At 42.6% G+C, this 17937-nt stretch overlaps 1 protein-coding gene across 2 annotated transcripts in view; it reads left to right on the plus strand.

Annotated features, from left to right (window-relative positions):
- The window catches only part of TLN2 (talin 2), a 248215-nt gene extending 233925 nt beyond the window's left edge, over nucleotides 1-14290 (plus strand). For both annotated transcript variants that reach the window (XM_077264168.1, XM_077264170.1), the window contains 6 exons: nucleotides 4590-4714; nucleotides 5209-5334; nucleotides 9670-9732; nucleotides 10219-10401; nucleotides 10741-10866; nucleotides 13690-14290. In XM_077264168.1, coding sequence (XP_077120283.1) covers nucleotides 4590-4714; nucleotides 5209-5334; nucleotides 9670-9732; nucleotides 10219-10401; nucleotides 10741-10866; nucleotides 13690-13818 — 752 coding nt within the window. In that variant the 3' untranslated portion in view covers nucleotides 13819-14290. The remainder of the gene's footprint in view (nucleotides 1-4589; nucleotides 4715-5208; nucleotides 5335-9669; nucleotides 9733-10218; nucleotides 10402-10740; nucleotides 10867-13689) is intronic.
- Nucleotides 14291-17937: the final 3647 nt, after the last annotated feature.

Raw genomic sequence — 17937 nt, forward strand, 5'->3', positions numbered from 1 at the left:
CCGGAGGACAGACACCGGAATGTAAGTATGTACTGTTTGGTTTTTTTACGTTTACTCTGGTAACCACGGTAAACATCGGGTTACTAAGCGCGGCCCTGCGCTTAGTTACCCGATGTTTACCCTGGTTACAAGCGAACACATTGCTGGATCCCCGTCACACACAACGATCCAGCGATGTCAGCGGGTGATCAAGCGACGAAAGAAAGTTCCATACGATCTGCTACGACGTACGATTCTCAGCAGGGTCCCTGATCGCTGCTGCGTGTCAGACACAGCGATATCGTAACGATATCGCTAGAACGTCACGAATCGTACCGTCGTAGCGATCAAAATGGCACTGTGTGACGGTACCCTAAGGCCTTTGGAGACTGTAGTGGTGTCAATATAATAAGCAAATAAGCCACTTATCTCCAGTAAAAACAGAGAGACTGACATTTTGCAGGAAGTACAGGGGTTGGACTGCAGACGACTGGGGTAAAATTGTTTTCTCTGATGATCACACTTCAAACTGTTAAGGACATCTAGAAAAATGAATACGGTATCAGGAAAAGAAAATGTTACTGCTACCACGATTCCTGTGTCATCCCAACAGTAAACTATTGTCATCCCGCGGTGTGGGTTGACTTGTAATTCTGACTGATACCATTCTTTATTCATGGCACTGTTCTCTATACATCCTCCAAGGCCAGCTTCTCCCGTCTATCCAGGAGTGATTTGGTGATGAACAATGATTGTAGGAGTGTGATGAAGCATCATGTCTCAAAGCAAAAGTGATAACAAAGTGACATGGTGATCCAAACATTAACATTTTTAGTCCATGGCCTGTAAACTCCCCAAATCTCCCCAAATCTCAATTCTATTGTGGTCAATCCTCAAAAACCAGTCTTGCAAACAAAAACACAAAAATTGTGCTAATCTCCAAGCACCGATTTAATTTAACCCCTTAACGACCTTGGGGTTTTCCGTTTTTGAATTTCTCTTTTTTTGTTCTCTGTCTTCCCAGAGCCATAACTTTTTTAATTTTTCTGTCAGCATGGCCATGTGAGGGCTTGTTTTTTTGCAAAATGAGCTGTAATTTTGAACTGCACCATTGGTTTTACCATATTGTCTACTGGAAAATGAGAAAAAAAATCAACGTCGTAAAATTGCAAAAAAAAAGTGCAATTCCACAATTTAGTTTTTTTTTTACCATGTTCACTAAATTTGACGTGCCATTGTGATTCTCCAGGTCATTATGAGTTTGTAGATACCAAACATGTATAAGCACTGTTTTATTTAAGTGGTGAAAAAACAAAAGGCGCCATTTTTCGGGATCTGGGGCTGTGTGAGGGCTTATTTTTTTGGCTCCGAGCTGACATTTTTATTGATACCATATTGGCTTGTGCTACACATAGCTAAAATGCTGATTTGCTGTGAGCACCTGCAACAGGGCAACACTCATAGCAGTCTGGCAATGACAACCACAGTCATGTGACATTGATGCCAACGGATGGGGTTTATGACGCTCTTCCAGCGCAAGCATGTTAAATGCCACTGTCCGAGATTGACCATGGCATTTAAGGCTTCTTTCACACTAGCGTCGGGCTCGGCCCATCGCCGTGCGTCGGGCCGAGGTCCCCGACGCTAGCGTTGTCTCCGCCGCACAACGGGGGCAGCGGATGCATTTTTCCAGCGCATCCGTTGCCCCATTGTGAGGTGCGGGGAAGTGCGGGGAGGTGGGGGTGGAGTTCCGGCCGCGCATGCGTGGTCGGAAAAAGCGGACCGTCGTGAGCAAAAAACGTTACATGTAACGTTTTTTGCTCCCGACGGTCCGCCACAGCACGGCGCAACCGTCGCACGACGGTTGCGACGTGCGTCATTGCGTCGCAAATGCGTCGCTAATGTAAGTCAATGCAGAAAAAACGCATCCTGCAAGCACTTTTGCAGGATGCGTTTTTTCGGCAAAACGACGCATTTGCGACGTAATGCAGTTAACGCTAGTGTGAAAGTAGCCTAACATGTTAACATCTGCGGGTGGACCGCGATTCCGCCCGCAGCTCTCCGGGGCATTTGTCAGCTGATGAAGTTAGCACCAGAGCCTGCGTGGAGTGCGGGGACATGACTTATGACGTATATATGCGTCATAGGTCATGAAGGGGGTAAGGACCTCTCGCATCTCCTGACCTGTTTGTTTAGGGTACTCATCTTGAAATAACACCTTTTTTAAGCATCTTTTCTTTGAAATTTTTATGTTGTGCTATTCCTCTGTTATTCCACCTGCAAATGTATGATTGAATTGGCTAGTAGGTCTTACCATCCCCTTCTAGGACAATGTCAAGGCAGCATGTCCATACACAATCTGAGGCTGTGTAATCAGTTTAACCCAGTGATCACTTTAGTTACACATTTCTAGGAGGGCTAACAAGAAAGGTGTAGTGCCTAGTTTTTGTTTTATTTTTAGATAAGATGCATCAATTTATTTTTTTTTTACTTGGAATGCAAGTATTTTTCACAATCCTCTCAAATTATATGCATATGTAAGTGGGGGTGAGAGAAATAATCTGGTGTCAAAACATTTGAAATCCAAAATCCCAAATGCATGCAAGTTTGTAGACCAACTTTTTGGATAAACAAAATATATCCTGAATAACCCCTCTAAGCCTCCTTTTAGCTGGGCTGTATAATACACCTGGCTGTTTAAAGGGAACGGAACCTGTCATCAGATATGGGGTTAATCTGCAGGTTAACAGTGTTGTTAACCTGCCCAGCACCTGCATGTGGCCGAACGCTGTGGGGAGAAAATTAACTTTATTCCCCCGGCATCTTTCCATTTTCAGTCACGGGGGCGGCACCGATGCTAGTGTAGTCACTGCTCTGCAGCTGTAACCACCCCCCAGGCCCTGACTGATATCCAGCCCCAATGCAGGGACAGTATCAGTAAGTGCGGGATGCGCGGTTACAGCTGCCTATACAGAACGGTGACTGAGCCCATGCTGGCGCTGCCCTCATATCGAACACAAGAACCCTGCAGGGGGGAAAAAAAGTCCATTTTCTCCCTGCAGTGTTCTGCTAAATGCATGCGCCGGGCGGGTTAATAATGCTATTAACCTGCAGATGAACACCATGTCTGCTGGTTTATAGCGTTTTTAGCATATTGACAGGTTCCCCTTATTACCAGTATTCTGTATTCTGACTTGCTTATCAATGCTGTGCTGAACATTTGGATTTTCAGGAAAAATATTGACCACGTTTTTGGCAAATTAAAGAAAATAAAGTAGGCAAATCTTTTTTCCCATTGTACTTTTGTGATCATTATTGCAATACAACATACGAGATAACAGACAAATTGATTGTCAGACCTGAGAAAAATATGCTGTAGAGATATTGTGTAGAATAGTTTGCCCCCTCACTGTTGGTACCAGAGAAGAATAACATCTTCCCAAATTTGAGCTGCTTCTTCTGAAATGGAACTAAAGTTTGCGCCCCGTAATACTTAGGATATGTACACACATTGAGTATTTGCTGCAGATTTTTCTACACTTGAAACATAGCTCTTGGCAGGAAAGACGCAGCTTATTTTCAATGCGGTTTTCTTTATGCAATTTTACTTGTGGTTTTTTCCATTCATTTCAATGGATGAAAAACGCTGAAAGAATTGACATTTGAAAAAAAGGCATTGATTGAAATGCGCAAGGGAAAAAAAGCATCATCTGCATGACATTTCTGAAATCACATACATTTTTGCTGGTACTGTAAAATGTCTTATTATTTATTTATTTTTATTTTTTTACGAATAAACACATTGAAAAAACACTGCAAATACTGAACTTGTGAACAAACCCTTATAAAAAAATATCTGATTTGCTATTAATCTGTCCTGAAGTAAAGTTTCATCCACTGTCACTTTTTGGGTTTTCCACTGAACCAAGAGGTGCTCATTATATCAACTTTTTGAGATTTTCCTGCTACATACTGACACAGCATTGTAAGCGAATGACTAATCTAATGAATGGCTGTTTGCAGAACCCTCTTTTTTTTATAGGGGTTGTCTGGCCTAAGGCTATAAGTCTGCAGCCACTCTGTGACTGCAGACTTGGGAATCCTCTCATTGCGCTCACTGCGCGCAGTGAGAATTTGCCGGGAGCAGCAGGCAAGTGACCACAAGTATGCGATTTGCAAACATTCAGTCAAGTGCTGATTAGATGAGCGCAGTGTCATTCAATGCAAGTTCATTGAGAGAGACTGGACACGTCTAGTGGGATTGTGTCCGAAAGTATTCAAATCGTATATTTGCGATGACCTGAACGCTAGCACCAGAGTATCCTCACAGCCCGCAGTGCGCACGATGTGAGGATTCACAAGTCTGCAGTCACACAGAGTGACTTCAGACTTGAAGCCTTAAGCCAGACAACCCCTTTAAAGTTCTTGTTTAGGAAAACAATGAGTACCAGTTCTATGTATTTTTCATGCAGTGTCTTTTCAACGGGTTTTTTTTTCTCCCACTCTTATGGACCAGCAATGCCTGATGTTTAATGTCTCGCCCTTTTTCCTGTGTCACACTATATAGACTAGTGTCCCCTATCACCTTCCCCATCTTATTGTGATTCCAGGTTCAGAATGGGTTGATCCTGAAGATCCCACAGTCATTGCGGAGACAGAACTGCTTGGGGCTGCCGCTTCTATTGAAGCAGCAGCTAAAAAATTGGAACAGCTCAAACCAAGAGCCAAGCCTAGAGTAAGTATTAATTGATGCCTATGTCAACCAAGCGTCCATACAACCTCTGCCATCTCATCTGTACCTGTCGTGAAGTTTCTTCTCCATGTGCCGGCCGTTACATCACACACGGCTGAGCCCTCTTCAGCTGCCAATTCACATAGAAAGTAGGGCTCCGTTTTACTAACAAATGTGTGGATTAACCACAACAGTGTCTGTTGTAAAATTAACTCAGAATTAGAGGATTTTCCTGACGGAGAGCCACATCCCATGTCCCCTTCTGTCAGTGGAATCGGTCCAAGAACCCTCTCCTGCAGCCTCTGTCTGATATGTTTGATATATTAGGTTGTTAATTCATTCAACTATATATCAAACATATTGCTACAGTGTCCTGCGTGTGCTCCAGGGCTGCGCTGGGTTCTAGACAGCTACCGCAGGATGGCCACCTTCTTTTTCATTGCCATTTTATGACATTTTCTTATCCTCATTGTAATCCCTCCTCTTTTGTATTTTAGCAGGCAGATGAGACCCTCGACTTTGAGGAACAAATCCTAGAAGCTGCAAAGTCAATCGCAGCTGCCACAAGTGCCCTGGTGAAATCTGCCTCCGCTGCCCAGAGAGAGTTGGTGGCACAGGGCAAGGTAAGAGGGGTGATGGTAATGTGACAACTAGTCAGAAAAAAGTCTTGTCTTCTTGTATCACGGTCTTGTATCACCCCGGTATGCTGAATTCGGACTGCAAGACAGACACATATTATTTTTCCCCCCTATTTTCCTTCTGAAAATTTGGTGTACGTCTTATGGTCTGGTGCGTCTTATGGTCTAGTGCATCTTATAGTTCGAAAAATAGGCTTTGTTTTATTTTTTTACAGTTTACTGCTGTGATTGCTTTCTTCAGATCTATGTCAGAACATTGAATGTATGGTAGTCGTTGTGATGTTTATCCATTTACATGGACACATTACAGACATCTTTGCTTTTTCATAATGATTGTCAGCTAGCTTTTGGGTGCTTTTTGGGGATATGCAGCTGAATATCAGCATTTGTTTCTGCAAATCCAAGTAGACCAAAGGGGGATGTTTTTACTTCTACATGATTTGGGCAAAGGTTGCTCAGTAGTAGAAACTAACCTTAAAAAAGGCATGTCACTAGGTGGAAAGTGGGCAAATTTTTGTCTTCAGGTAATGAAATAGTAGGGTGTAAACTATTGATTGCATGCCAGAAAATACCCCTCTATTTAAGAGTATACATTGAAAAAAATACCCCATGTAAATATAAGAAGTAAAACTTGAAAACAATACCGCTGGCGCTCAACACTGCTGCCCACTGAACCTGTGGGACTAACCGGTATAATCACCCAGCTGCTGGTACCTCAGAACATGTGCCACTTCTGAAAGGACTAAATAGATAAAACTGGAAATGGTACCGCGCTTAGGTGATTCGGGGCATCAAATCTCTAATACCCGAAATAGCATACAAGTGCCTGTGATACTAGATGCGAATGTACAATTTTCAAATGGTGATGGACTACTGATAAACCTGAAAGCCTATAGGTAATAGCTATTACCTATAGGCATTCAGTTCATTTGGCTATTACCTATAGGCTTTCAGGTTTCGGGTATTAGAGATTTGATGCCCCGAATCACCTAAGAAGTAAAACTTAATACATTTAAATAGACAACCCTCGTGGGATCATACAGATCCCAATAAAGTGCATAATACGAATACAGTAAGATGGGAAGTCACAATCATAAACAGTAAAAAAGGGCATCAATGTTAATTAAACAGGCAGAAAATATAGAAGGGGACCTGTAATAAAATATCCCTAATTAAGCCCTGTTCGGAACCTTTTCCCTGCCTGCCCGCTAGGTGTGCACCCTATGCACGTATTGGCGCCCCCATTAATCGGTCAGTCCCCTAGGATGTACTAGCGCAATATACAAATCAACAGTATGTATCAGTGAAACGTATAAGAAGAAAATAAAAGCGCACTCACCAGTTTCGAACTATCAGGGCGGTTTATTCACATGTAATCATGCGGTGCAGGGAGGGTTTGTGAATACAAAGAGGATATCCTCTTTGTATTCACAAACCCTCCCTGCACCGCATGATTACATGTGAATAAACCGCCCTGATAGTTCGAAACTGGTGAGTGCGCTTTTATTTTCTTCTTATACGTTACAGTGAAATTGTTTTTTTCAAAAGCAGCACCAAGGTGGAACCTTTGCAGCGGTTTTTGGTTCATTTGACAAAAGGTATAGACGGTGCGATTTTATGCCTCTGGAGCAAAAAGGGTCTGGCGTATAGCGGCTGTGCGATAGCATTTTTTTTCTTTATTGTGGACTGTATGTATCAGTGAACTGCATATATTGGTCTTATATCTGCAGTGATCGGTTGGTGCTTATGGTATATTAAGATATAAATAGATAAATCAAACTTTGTTGTTCTAAGTGTACAGAAATGAGTTTTGGCTATGTTCACACGGTGCATTTTTGCTGTACATTTTTTATGCATATTTAAAGCTGCGTTTGATAGTACCATTGTCCGTTGTTAGCCATCTTAAATGGCCTACTAGAAGCATTGTTTTATGCTTCAGAGTTTGGCTGGCATTGGAAGTTAGAATAGTAACCTGAAAGTTAGATCACTTGGATCCTTCCTTCTTCCAAGAACATTATTATTTATTTATATAGCACCATTGATTCCATGGTGCTGTACATGAGAAGGGGTTACATACAAATTACAGATATAACTTACAGTAAGCAAACTAACAATTACAGACTGAAACAGAGGGGTGAGGACCCTGCCCTTGCGGGCTTACATTCTACAGGATGGTGGGGAAGGAGACAATAGGTTGAGGGTTGCAGGAGCTCCGGTGTTGGTGAGGCGGTAGCTCCGGTAGTGGTGAGGAGGCAGCGGGGTCAGTGCAGGCTGTAGGCTTTCCTGAAGCGGTGGGTTTTCAGGTTCCATCTGAAGGATCCGAATGTGGTTCATAGTCGGACGTGTTGGGGCAAAGAATTCCAGAGGATGGGGGCTATTCGGGAGAAGTCTTGGGGGTGGTTGGGTGAGGAGCGAATAAGTGTGGAGGAGAGAAGGAGGTCTTGGGAAGACCGGAGATTATGAGAGGGAAGATATCGGGAGATTAGTTCAGAGATATATGGAGGAGACAGGTTATGGATGGCTTTGTAGGTCAGTATTAGTAATTTGAACTGGATACACTGAGGGAATGGGTGCCACTGAAGAGATCTGCTGAGGGGGGAAGCGGAGGAGTAGGGAGGAGAGAGATTAATTAGTTGGGCAGCAAAGTTAAGGATGGACTGGAGAGGTGCAAGGGTGTTAGCAGGGAGGCCACAGAAAAGGATGTTGCAGCAGTCAAGGCGAGAGATGATGAGGGCATGCACAAGCATTTTAGTAGATTGACAGTTGAGGAAAGGACGGTTTCTGGGGATGTTTTTGAGCTGGAGGCGACAGGAGGTGGAAAGAGCTTGGATGTGCAGTTTGAAGGACAGGGCGGAGTCAAGGGTTACTCTGACGCAGAGGACTTCCGGTACAGGGGAAAGCGTGATGTACTTAATTGCGATAGATAGGTCAGGAAAGGAAGATCTATGAGATGGAGGAAAGATGATGAGTTCAGATTTGTCCACATTGAGTTTGAGGAAGCGAGAGGAGAAGAAGTAGGATATGGCTGATAGAAACTCCGGGATTCTGGACAGCAGAGCGGTGACGTCTGGGCCAGAAAGGTAGATCTGAGTGTCATCAGCATAAAGGTGGTACTGGAATCCATGAGACTTTGCGTTGTCCCAGGCCAAGTGTATAGATTGAAAAGAGTAGGGGTCCTAGAACAGAGCCTTGGAGGGGGACTCCAACAGAGAGAGAGGGGGATGAGGAGGTAGGAGTGGGAGACACTGAATGTGCTGTTGGACAGGAGATCCAGGATAGGGTGAGGTCTTTGATGACAAAGGAGGAGAGGATCTGTAGTAGGATGCAGTGGTCAACTGTGTAGAAAGCAGAGGACAGGTCTAGAAGGAGGAGTACAGAGTATTGTCCGTTAATATACCCAATATATACCCGTGCCTGTCTTATCGCTGTAAGGGAACAGATGCGGTTCCTAGGCTTTATTTAGTAAAATAATTTTGTGTATTAGGAATAGAAGGAACTGTGTGAAAAGTTAGTAGGACAAGCTGTTATATTGCCAGCCATCAAGCAGAGCTACTACACATTATATAGTAGGATCGATGTCAAGAACGTGATCATTGTTTGATCTGTCTCCTTCCACATGTCCACGCCAAGTAGTATTTGTTGATGTACACGTCGTGTCACTTTGCCAATATATCATCACTGGAGTTTGGCAGGAGTAGAATGACTGTATGAGATTTGATAAGATGCAGGAATGGCTTCCCCTCCTGACCTTGTCATGAGAACTGAAGTGGGTTAATCCCTCCTTAGTATTTGGTAACCCACAGCTTTATCTTCTCCTGGATGGTGTCCAGTGAAGGGTTACATGACCAGTCTAACCCGAATACCAGGGAAATCCCTGGCTGGCTGCGACTGCGGAAAGCTGTTTAGAGTTGGCACAAATGTGAAATACTACCTTTAGATGAAAGACTTGTGGAGTTGTATTAGAAAACTCTCAGCAAAAGTAGAAGAGGTGATTACAGGAGTAGAATGTAGAGCAGGATGAGATATATGGTGCTAGATGGCAATGATCTAGTCATGTCAACCAAATATTGGCCAACTTAGCTGTGCAATGCACTCTCCCCTAATATCACATGGATGGGGATTTTCTCCAACATGTAATGGAACAACCCAGAACACATTTCCTGCAATTCGTTTATCAGCAGTTTAAAATAATTTGTCACTCCTGGTATTTGATTTGCAGGGAGTGTGCAGGCTGTTAGTAGCTTTCAGTGTCTATCAGTCATTTTGTGACACATCCTGATTAAATAAGAACATTCATTTATTTTGTACTTTGTGTTGCAGGTTGGCGCAATCGCTGCTAATGCAGCAGATGATGGTCAGTGGTCCCAGGGACTAATCTCTGCTGTGAGTATTGCTCTTTACCTTTATATTGCTCAAAGCTTGCTCCAAGAAAGTAACATCAGTAAATCCTTACACTAATACAGCCACCACATAAGCTGCCATTGATTTTTTAATTCCCATTTCTACTTACCTATATCATCTGAATATCACATTTCCCACTAATCCAAATCTCTGCCATGAAAACTAGGTTCTTCTAACGAGGCATCCAGCATCATAGCTAACCAAGAAAGCCACCATGCTTCACAAAAAAAATGCTACATCAAGGGCAGAAGCTGATCCTCCTGTCCTTGACAACCAACCAACTTCCAATTTAGATTGTAAGCTTTGTGATACTAAACATCAATAACTTATTAAACAGGCTATCTGTAGCCCGCAAAATCTGTAGCCCAACTAACATTGCACAGGTTCTTATACAGCCTGCAACTTGTCCAAAACTGCAGGCAACTCTATCCTTTTTCTGGTCATTTGGCCACTGTTGAATTCTTCTAGGCCAGGATGGTGGCCGCGGCAACAAGCAACTTGTGTGAATCGGCTAACGCCTCAGTACAAGGCCACGCCAGTGAGGAGAAACTGATCTCCTCTGCCAAGCAAGTAGCAGCATCCACTGCCCAACTTCTGGTCGCCTGCAAGGTGAAAGCTGACCAAGACTCGGAGGCCATGAGAAGACTCCAGGTAGCTTGCTTAAATCTACATTGGATTAGGCTTGACTGTCGCACAGAACATGGATCTATCTATGAATAGTAGATATAATACTATGGATATAATTAGGTTATCATTGCTTTAGCAAATACATGAATACTTGTACATGAGAAGATAACAGCAAAGCTCACAATGGAATTGGGGAAGCCCATTCATTTCATGATTTTGATTTTTCGTTCTGTTTAATTGGCTAAATATTGTTCTTTTTCTTTTATTCTAACCTGCTCTTCACTTTTTATCTGCTGTGCTTGTTATTTCTCCATCTCCCCACTTCATATTCTGTCTTTCCACACCTGACCTTCTTCTCTACAGGCGGCTGGCAATGCTGTGAAGCGAGCGTCCGATAACCTGGTCAGAGCAGCCCAGAAAGCTGCCTTTAGTAAATCAGAGGATGATGATGTTGTCGTGAAGACAAAGTTTGTAGGTGGAATTGCACAGGTCGGTAAAAACAAGACTATTTCTGTGTACAATGGATGTACCTTGTAGGTGTGTAGTAGGGATGTAAGCATGTCATCTCCTAATAATGATCTCTCTCTGCCACTCTGTGGTCTTTTCCATAATTACAGTTTGGGGAAAATAATGGTTCAGCTTTCTTATTCCAGAAACAGAATTTATTATTAATAATAATAATAACAAAAATAATCTTTATTTTTATATAGCGCTAACATATTCCGCAGCGCTTTACAGTTTTCCACACATTATCATCGCTGTCCCAATGGGGCTCACAATCTAAATTCCCTATCAGTATGTCTTTGGAATGTGGGAGGAAACCGGAGTACCCGGAGGAAACCCACGCAAGCACAGAGAGAACATACAAACTCTTTGCAGATGTTGTCCTTGATGAGATTTGAACCCAGGACTCAAGCGCTGCAAGGCTGCAGTGCTATCCACTAAGCCATGGTGCTGGTATATTCATGATTTATGATTATACAACTTGTGGTCTAAGCAATAATTTTTAATTATACAGTCTTCAGCACAATTCTTAAAGGGTTATTGCTCCAGAAAAAAAAATTATCTCCCATTTATGGAATATCGGGTAACTTGCTTATTTCTAGCTTTCCCAAGACTGGGACTCGGGTGATCTCATGAACAAGGCTTTGCAGCCCTGTTTTGAATGGATTGGAGGTGTGAATGATCGCCCGCTGTTTTACTCATTGTCCATGGGACCTCTGAAGGTAAAGGCTGAACATAAGTACTATTTCTGACAGTTCCAATGACAATAAATGAAGCGGAGACTGAGCAACTGCACCACCACTTGATTCAAGATGGGACTGTAGAGCCTCTCTCTCTGAGTTTCAGTGGCTTGATGTTAGGATCTCTGGAGGTCCAACCAGTTAGATCCCGAGTAATCAGAAAGTTGTACTCTAATCTGCAGATAGGGGCTAGCACTTTTTTATGTGACTATCCCTTTGACTCTTAATACTTTTTTTCAGTGGCTGTAGTCCAGAGGCTCCTATGGTGCGGTGTATATAAAGAGCAGTTTGATCTGCTAATCCATACAGCAAAAGAAAAGAAAGATATACTAACATATACACTGCTCAAAAAAATAAAGGGATAACTAAAACAGCACATCCTAGATATCACTGAATGAAATATTCCAGTTGCAAATGTTTATTCATTACATAGTGGAATGCATTGAGAACAATGAAACATATAAATGATCAATGTAAATCAAAATTAATATTCCATGGATGTCTGGATTTGGAATGATACTCAATCAAAGTTGAAAATCAAATTACAGGCTGATCCAACTTTAGTGGAAATACCTCAAGACAAGGAAATGATGCTCTGTAGTATGTGTGGCCTCCACGTGTCTATATCCTCCCTACAACACCTGGGCATCCTCCTGATGAGGCGACAGATGTTCTCCTGAGGGATCTCCTCCCAATCCTGGATTAAAGCAGCAGTCAACTCCTGGACAGTCTGTGGTGAAACGTGGCATTGGTGGATGGAAGTAAACATGATGTCCCAGATGTGCTCAATTCGATTCAGGTCTGGGGAATGGGCAGGCCAGTCCATAGCATCAATGCCTTCATCATGCAGGAACTGCTGACACACTTCAGCCACATGAGGCCTACAATTTTCAAGCATCAGAACGAACCTAGGGCGCACTGCACCTGCTTATGATTTAACAATGGGTCTGAGGATCTCATCCCGGTACCTAATTGCAGTCAGGCTACCTCTGGTGAGCACATGGAGAGCTGTACGACCCTCCAAAGAAATTCCTCCCCACACTATTACTGATCCACTACCAAACCAGTCATGCTAGAGGATGTTAAAGGCAGCAGAACATTCTCCACAGCGTCTTCATACTCTGTCATGTCTTTCACGTGCTCCGTGTGAACCTGCTCTCATCCGTGGAGAGCACAGGGCGCAAATGTCAAATTTGTCAATATTGGTGTTCTATGGCAAATGGTAATCGCTCTGCACGATGTTGGGTTGTAAGCACAACACCCACTTATGGACGTCTGGCCCTCATACCACCCTCATAGTCTGTTTCTGACAGTTTGAGAAGTCACATGGATGTTGGGGGGCTGCTGGAGGTAATTTTGCAGGGCTCTGGCACTGCTTTTCCTGTTCCTCCTTGCACAAGGGAGGAGGTAGCAGTCCTGCTGCTTGGTTGTTGCCCTCCTACGGCCCCCTCCACATCTCCTGGTGTACTGGCCTGTCTCCTGGTGTCTGCTCCTTACTCTGGACACTGTGCTAACAGACACAGCTACTTTTCTTGCCAAAGCTCACATTGATGTGCCATCTAGAATGAGCTGCACTACCTGAGCAACTTCTGTGGGTTGCAGACGCCGCCTCATGCTACTGTACAGTACCTCTAGGGGTGAGAGCAATGCGAAGAGCCACAGAGGATGAGAACAGAGAAATGGTGTGTGGGCATCCCCCTGCAGAACCACTCCTTAATAGAGGTTGTCTTGCTATTTTCCTATCATTTCTAAATGTTGTCTGTTCCGTTTGCACAATAGCAGGAGAAATGTATTCACAATCAGTGTTGCTTCATAACTGTGGGACAGGTTGGTTTCACAGAAGTGTGATTGACTTGGAATTACATTGTGTTGTTTTTAAGAGTTCCCTTTATTTTTTGAGCAGTGTACTTGCCTGCTGGAGGCTATTTTGGTCTCTGCCTTGTGAATAGGGATCTATGGATACTTTTGACTTATTCGTCAGCAGAAGGAATAAATGTACACTACAAGGTTTGAATGTACCTTATTGTGAACAGAGCCTGATATTGAGTATTGGATGTTTTCCTTGTAGATCATAGCAGCTCAAGAGGAAATGCTAAAAAAGGAAAGAGAGCTTGAAGAAGCGCGAAAGAAACTGGCCCAAATTCGTCAACAGCAATATAAGTTCCTACCGTCCGCCCTGAGAGAAGAGGACAGCTAGTGATCCTTGGCTGTAAACTTGGAATCGGTCTGCTCTGTAGGAGGAAAGGACAAACGATTGCTATGGCGGGAAGCCTCCCTCCTCGTCTCCCACTGGATTCTAAAACCACTATTACATGGAGGGGGTAGTGTTGGGTGTTCACCCTCTGAAGACATACAGTATTATTTCCCAAGGTGGACATACCCAATTATATAAATAAAATATATATAAAAGATATAGACAGCGTGGGGGCCTAAGTGACTGTGACATAGGCCGCAGCCCCTCCTGCAATGGTGAGCTTCTAATGATTGTCCCCCTTTTCATGTGACCACTCATGTTGCAGGTGTCTGCAATGCAGAGCAAAGCATAATAGGGGTAAAATGACCTTTTTTCTAGTATGTTTTACAATTTGATTTGGTCACTGAATCAACCATGTACCCTGAAATGATGTACACAGCCTGTTGGGAATTAAAGGCACTTGTAATTAAGCAGCGATGTGTGCAGTAATGTGGTTATTATAATCGAAAGCTGGATGGCAATTTCTTGCGTACTTCAGTATACATTTAATATGCAAGATCTATCTTGAACGCAAATGTATGTCCGATCCAGATCCAAACTTATATACTTTTAGAAATATTTGTACCTGAAATATAGTGAAACTCCTTTGAGACTACTACCCATAATAGCATTAACAGTGATCTTCTAGACTAGGGGATAATTTCGGTATGAACAGTATGTGGTGAGCTGAAGGTGTCCAGGAAATCTGATTGGCGTAAAGGGGACGATTCTCAATTAGATGAATTTGGTAGTGCTTTCCTTACCCTTTTACTCTGATTCTGGCCTCTTTACAGTTTTTTATTTCAAATTTACTTTAGATTGGTCCTCCTTTATAGAGGTTCTATGAAGTCATTAATCATTTATGATAAAAAGCTCTGATATATCACCGCCAAAGTATCTGAAAATGTTCAGTCTTTACACTGGCATAAAACACATTTTTTTAACAACTTACGGTAATTTATTGAAAATTATACAACACAACAAGATTACATCATAGAACAAAAACAAACAAACTGCATTCCTCATTGCTTGTTAGTACTGTCTGACAAAATTAACCCTAACCTTAACCTGCTATGTGTGTAATATCTTAACTAAAAGTATAAGACACCCATGTGAGGCACTAAATATCACATACTTTAATCATGAGAGAATGCTCCTCATCACCTGAGGACTAAAGTGAGTCAAAAGAGAATGAAACCAAGGCTTTCCATACCTTATCAAATTTAAGATGTCTATTTTTACATAGCACCCTCTTATATATGAAGCTGCAGTATTTACCATATTGACCCAGTGTGAAATCCACTGGGGTCTTCTATCCATCCCTCCCATGGCGATAGCCTTTCGAGTCAAAAACAATGTTTCACTCAAGAGTGCGAGGGTAAAGAGGCCAGGTCTCCCCTTCATGGATTCATTATAAACACATCTTAGGGCAGCGTGATACAGGGGATTGTATTATCTCCATGAGGATAGCTATGAGCTCCTTCCAAAAGTCTGCAATAGGAGGGCAATACCACATCAGGTGTATGAAATCTGCTGCTTCTTCCCCACACTTATGGCATTCTGCAGTGGTGGATCTAACCATCTTATATATGATGGCGGATGCTTCTGTTATTCCTATGGATGGCGCCATTTTATTGAAGAAGCTGTATAAATGTACCAAAAAAATGCTCACCACCTGGGCGTAGAACGGGTTCAATAGCTAGTTTTATTTACTCTGCTAGGTGTCAGGTAGAATTGATGGACTATAGACATTTGGATTAGTTTGTTATTAATTGCTGGTGAAACATATTGTGGGGAGGTCAAGGTCTTGCTCACATTTTCCTCCGATAGGGAGGATATTGCCATCCTCCATTTGGCCTCAACCAACAGTGGTGATGAGGAGCATCTCCTGCTTAAGTAACCGGATGTATAAAAAGATCAACCCCCATGGGGCCCTGGCTTCTTAGAATCCCAATTAAGGGGGCGTGCCTTAGTTGTAGATACCTAAGCATGTCTGGGGGCTTGATAGAGCTGTTTACATTGATCAAAGAAAACAAGAACACCCTGCATATATACCTGTGTATCTTGACCCCTAAGTTTGACCAAAACTGAGCATCTTCGAAATGTAGCAATTCGAGAAGAGCACTGTTATGCCATTAGGGGGACTCTGCTACTGTGTGAAAACACTTAATTTTGCTCATATTTTTTGCACCTATTCTGAGTTGCTCATTAATGTTGCTACTTTTCTGGTTTTCACAACAATTTCAATCAGCTGTGCCTAAATGGGAAGAGGCGCGATGGGGCATGGCTACACCCACCCATCAAATTCATGGAAAGTAGCGGCTGTTCTTTCTCACTGGTGTTACATTTCTGCCAAGGCGCATGGAGACGCCCCCCCATGGATATAATGTGCCAAATTTATTAAATCACCACTCAAGCTTTTTTTTTTTTTGTTTCACCACTGGAGTGGTCGTTCTAATCTAAGGTCCTGACCCGAGCCTCATACTTATCTGCCACCGTCTTCACATTCTATGGACGCCACTCCGGGCAGTCATCAACAGGATTTCACCTGCTGGATCACTCCAGTGTTTGTTGGTGCAAGCCTGAGGTCACTTTTCAATGCAAGTTTAGGAGAGTTTCATTCTGGCTTTCATAGACTTGCATTGAGAGCTTATGACCGTTACTTCTGACTTACGGCCAGTCAGAGGTTGCGGTCACAAAATGGTGCTGCAGGACCGGAGGGGCGCCAATAAAAGGTGAAGATGCCAGCGGGCAAGTATAAGACTAGGTGCAGGGACCGTAGATTAAAAGCACCACTCCAGCGCTGAAAAAACAAAAGCTGCTGGAGTGGTGCTGTAAGCAGCGTGTTCCTCTTAATAAGGGACATGCAGGTAATTTTGGGGTTTTCTTTTTCTCAGAACAGCTGCTCAATAATTGTGGCTGGGACTACATAGCAATATGTGTTGTACGACTTCAATTCTCAGACAAGTTGCGCAAGCAAAAACAATTGTTCAACTTGTCTACAACTTGATGTTGTAAGACTATTTTGAAGCTGCGATTTTGCTGTTTAAAAACACATGCAGATCAACTCGTATTGAATATTATGAGGAGTTTGACCAGTAACTGAAAATTTAACACATTTGAGACCCTGTATCATCTTTACATGTCACAATGTGACCCCATGAGAAATAACTGGATGCGATGAAGAATGCGACTCTGCAATCTCCATGTCGTGTGTAGTCGTAACCTGAGTGCTGGTGAAAAAAGTTGCTTTAAGTGCACCGATTCTTAATGGCAGGTCTGCACAATAGCGGGAATCACGCTTCTGCCTGTGTATGAGTATCCTAGAAGAAGTATTGATCTACTGAGCAAAATAATGTGCTTATTTTTTTAAACTTATGAAACAATAACTGCAGCTCAACATCTATATCGGAATTAATCAGTTATCCCATACAAAAAAATGTTTCCTTGAAGATTTTTTGAAGGTACAACTTTAATTTGGTTGGTTTCTATGTATTTTACACTCATCAACCTATACAGGTTTTAATTGAGGAATTATTCTGTTTGTATAAGATTATTGAATTTTTGGGTGCCCTAGAGAAGTGACTGCCCATGTTTGTGAGCAGATATATGGTTATTCTGTGTATTCTCTGTACAACATAATTAAAATTATAACCACAGGAAGGCAGTGTTGTGCCATTTGCGCTTCAGGAAGGGGTCTAGACTGAACACCAAAGACCTTTGCTACATTGCACCTCACAGTTACAAATACTATTAATACTGCTAATAAACGAGTTTACGGACATTTCTTATGTTTGACATGTATATATTAAATAACAATTTAACTTTTTTTTTTTTTTTTCTTTAGCTTGGAATTTAGTTAAACTCACTCCTTTTTTGCAAAACATAGGTTTTATCTTTGCTCACTTTGACGGTCCTTGTGCCTGTGGTCTTGTGAACAGTTGATTCTACAGATGACCATCAAATTCTTTACTCTCTGCTTTCTGAAGCCACTATGGCAGTTCCTACAAGTAGTCCAGTCACAGAACACCGGCTGCTGTAACTTGCACCTGTAGAGCAAACAAAAGGACGTCTGTTCCCAGG

The sequence above is a fragment of the Ranitomeya variabilis genome, chromosome 5 (assembly GCF_051348905.1).
Source record: "Ranitomeya variabilis isolate aRanVar5 chromosome 5, aRanVar5.hap1, whole genome shotgun sequence".
NCBI lineage: Eukaryota > Metazoa > Chordata > Amphibia > Anura > Dendrobatidae > Ranitomeya > Ranitomeya variabilis.